Raw genomic sequence first — 1627 nt, forward strand, 5'->3', positions numbered from 1 at the left:
AGTTCACTTAATACTTCACCACTAACACTATCAATCTATAATGAACTACAAATGAGGAAAATTAATGTAATTTTCATTTTCCCCTTATCAATCATAATTTGATTTATAGTATATAGGTTTTCAAATTTCCAAATCAGTGTGTGTGTGTATATATAGTCTTCACATATCTCTTTCATCTAAATTCTCACTCTTTGCTTCCTGTCACCCATAAATTCACTAAGTGTAGCCCTTCTCAGTCTGTTTGAAACATCATATGGCGAGAGAGTTCATCAATACGATGCATTGGAACCGTTATTGTTGGACAATCGAGCATCAGAAGGATCTGCTCAAGAGTGACAGCCCAAATTTACCAATGGAAAAATTTTATGTTCTATGCAGAGTTCGAAAATTATATCTTAATTACTATCTCATGGAGGATGGTATTAGTTGGAGGTTCTTTGACCGCACATATTTCAACCATCATATTGTCAAAAATTTATGTTGCGACATAGGGGAACAAGACACGTGGTTCAATAAGTTTAGTCAAATGCTTGAATATTTACATGTTCCTCTATGGTATCAACTAGACATGGTTCGAGACATCATAAATAAGGCCTCGTTGATTCTTCAAGAGTATGAAAAACCTAGGAGAATCCCAATTGTCGTCGACATAATCCATCGTGTTCCTCATATAATTTCAAATCCTTATCAAGATTATCATGAAGAAGCTGATGAGGATGAGATTGAGTTGATAGAGCAAGTCGCGACGAGTTTATTGAACTTGGAAGAAAATCGTGTGTTTGTGCCTGTAATTCCCGCATCGAGGGATGCCGTTAAAGCACTGGAGAAGGTGAAAGTGGAGACAATGAATAGTGAAAAGAGTTTTGGTGAAACTTGTATGATATGTTTTGATAAGTTGTTTTTAAATGGCATTGTTGAAGTTACTCGCATGCCTTGCAAGCACCTTTATCATGGAGGTTGTATTGTTCAATGGCTTGAGAGAAATCATGTTTGTCCTTTGTGTCGCTTTAAGATGCCCGTAGGCAAAATATTGGGCTTTGATTTGGTTTAGGTTGAATGTTTTATTCAAAAAAAAAAAAAAAAAAAAATTAAATCTGCCTTGTGATGCCAGGCGTTTGTGTTTCCCTATTAGTTATTAGTATCTCCAAAAAGAATTGTTGTTGTTTTTTCTTATCGATTTTTTTTTTTTTTTGAGAAATTTATCTGTATGGCGAGGGTTGGCTAGATCACTACCAATTTATTGAATATTAAAAAGTATACACATGTAATATGAGGGGGAGGACATGAGATTTTACGTCCATTTATCCTATATTGAATAGTTAAGTCTGTTTTGAAAATAGTATTAATCCTTTTATATTTCTTTTTTGCGTGTTAATGACTATTGTTATTTTAGTGGTCTCTAGTAATCAACCAATATTATAGTTCTCATACTTTATCACGTCTATCTTCATTTTATTTTAATTTGTGTGTTCAATATTTCTTAACTTTGGACTTAAAATTAAAAGTTTTTGTAAAGAATTTTATTCTATATATATAGAGAGAGAAAACCAATTCGTTGGAAGGGCGATTTTGGAAATTCAAAATGAAAACCATCATTGTGTTCTACTTTCTTTTTTGAACAAATATG

At 32.9% G+C, this 1627-nt stretch overlaps 1 protein-coding gene across 1 annotated transcript; it reads left to right on the forward strand.

The window, feature by feature from the left end:
• Nucleotides 1–277: 277 nt before the first annotated feature.
• On the forward strand, nt 278–1051 carry LOC132601226 (uncharacterized). The gene has a single exon (XM_060314331.1). The coding sequence runs from the start codon at nt 278–280 to the stop codon at nt 1049–1051; it is 774 nt and encodes a 257-aa protein (XP_060170314.1).
• Nucleotides 1052–1627: the final 576 nt, after the last annotated feature.

The sequence above is a fragment of the Lycium barbarum genome, chromosome 7 (genome assembly GCF_019175385.1).
Source record: "Lycium barbarum isolate Lr01 chromosome 7, ASM1917538v2, whole genome shotgun sequence".
Taxonomy (NCBI): domain Eukaryota; kingdom Viridiplantae; phylum Streptophyta; class Magnoliopsida; order Solanales; family Solanaceae; genus Lycium; species Lycium barbarum.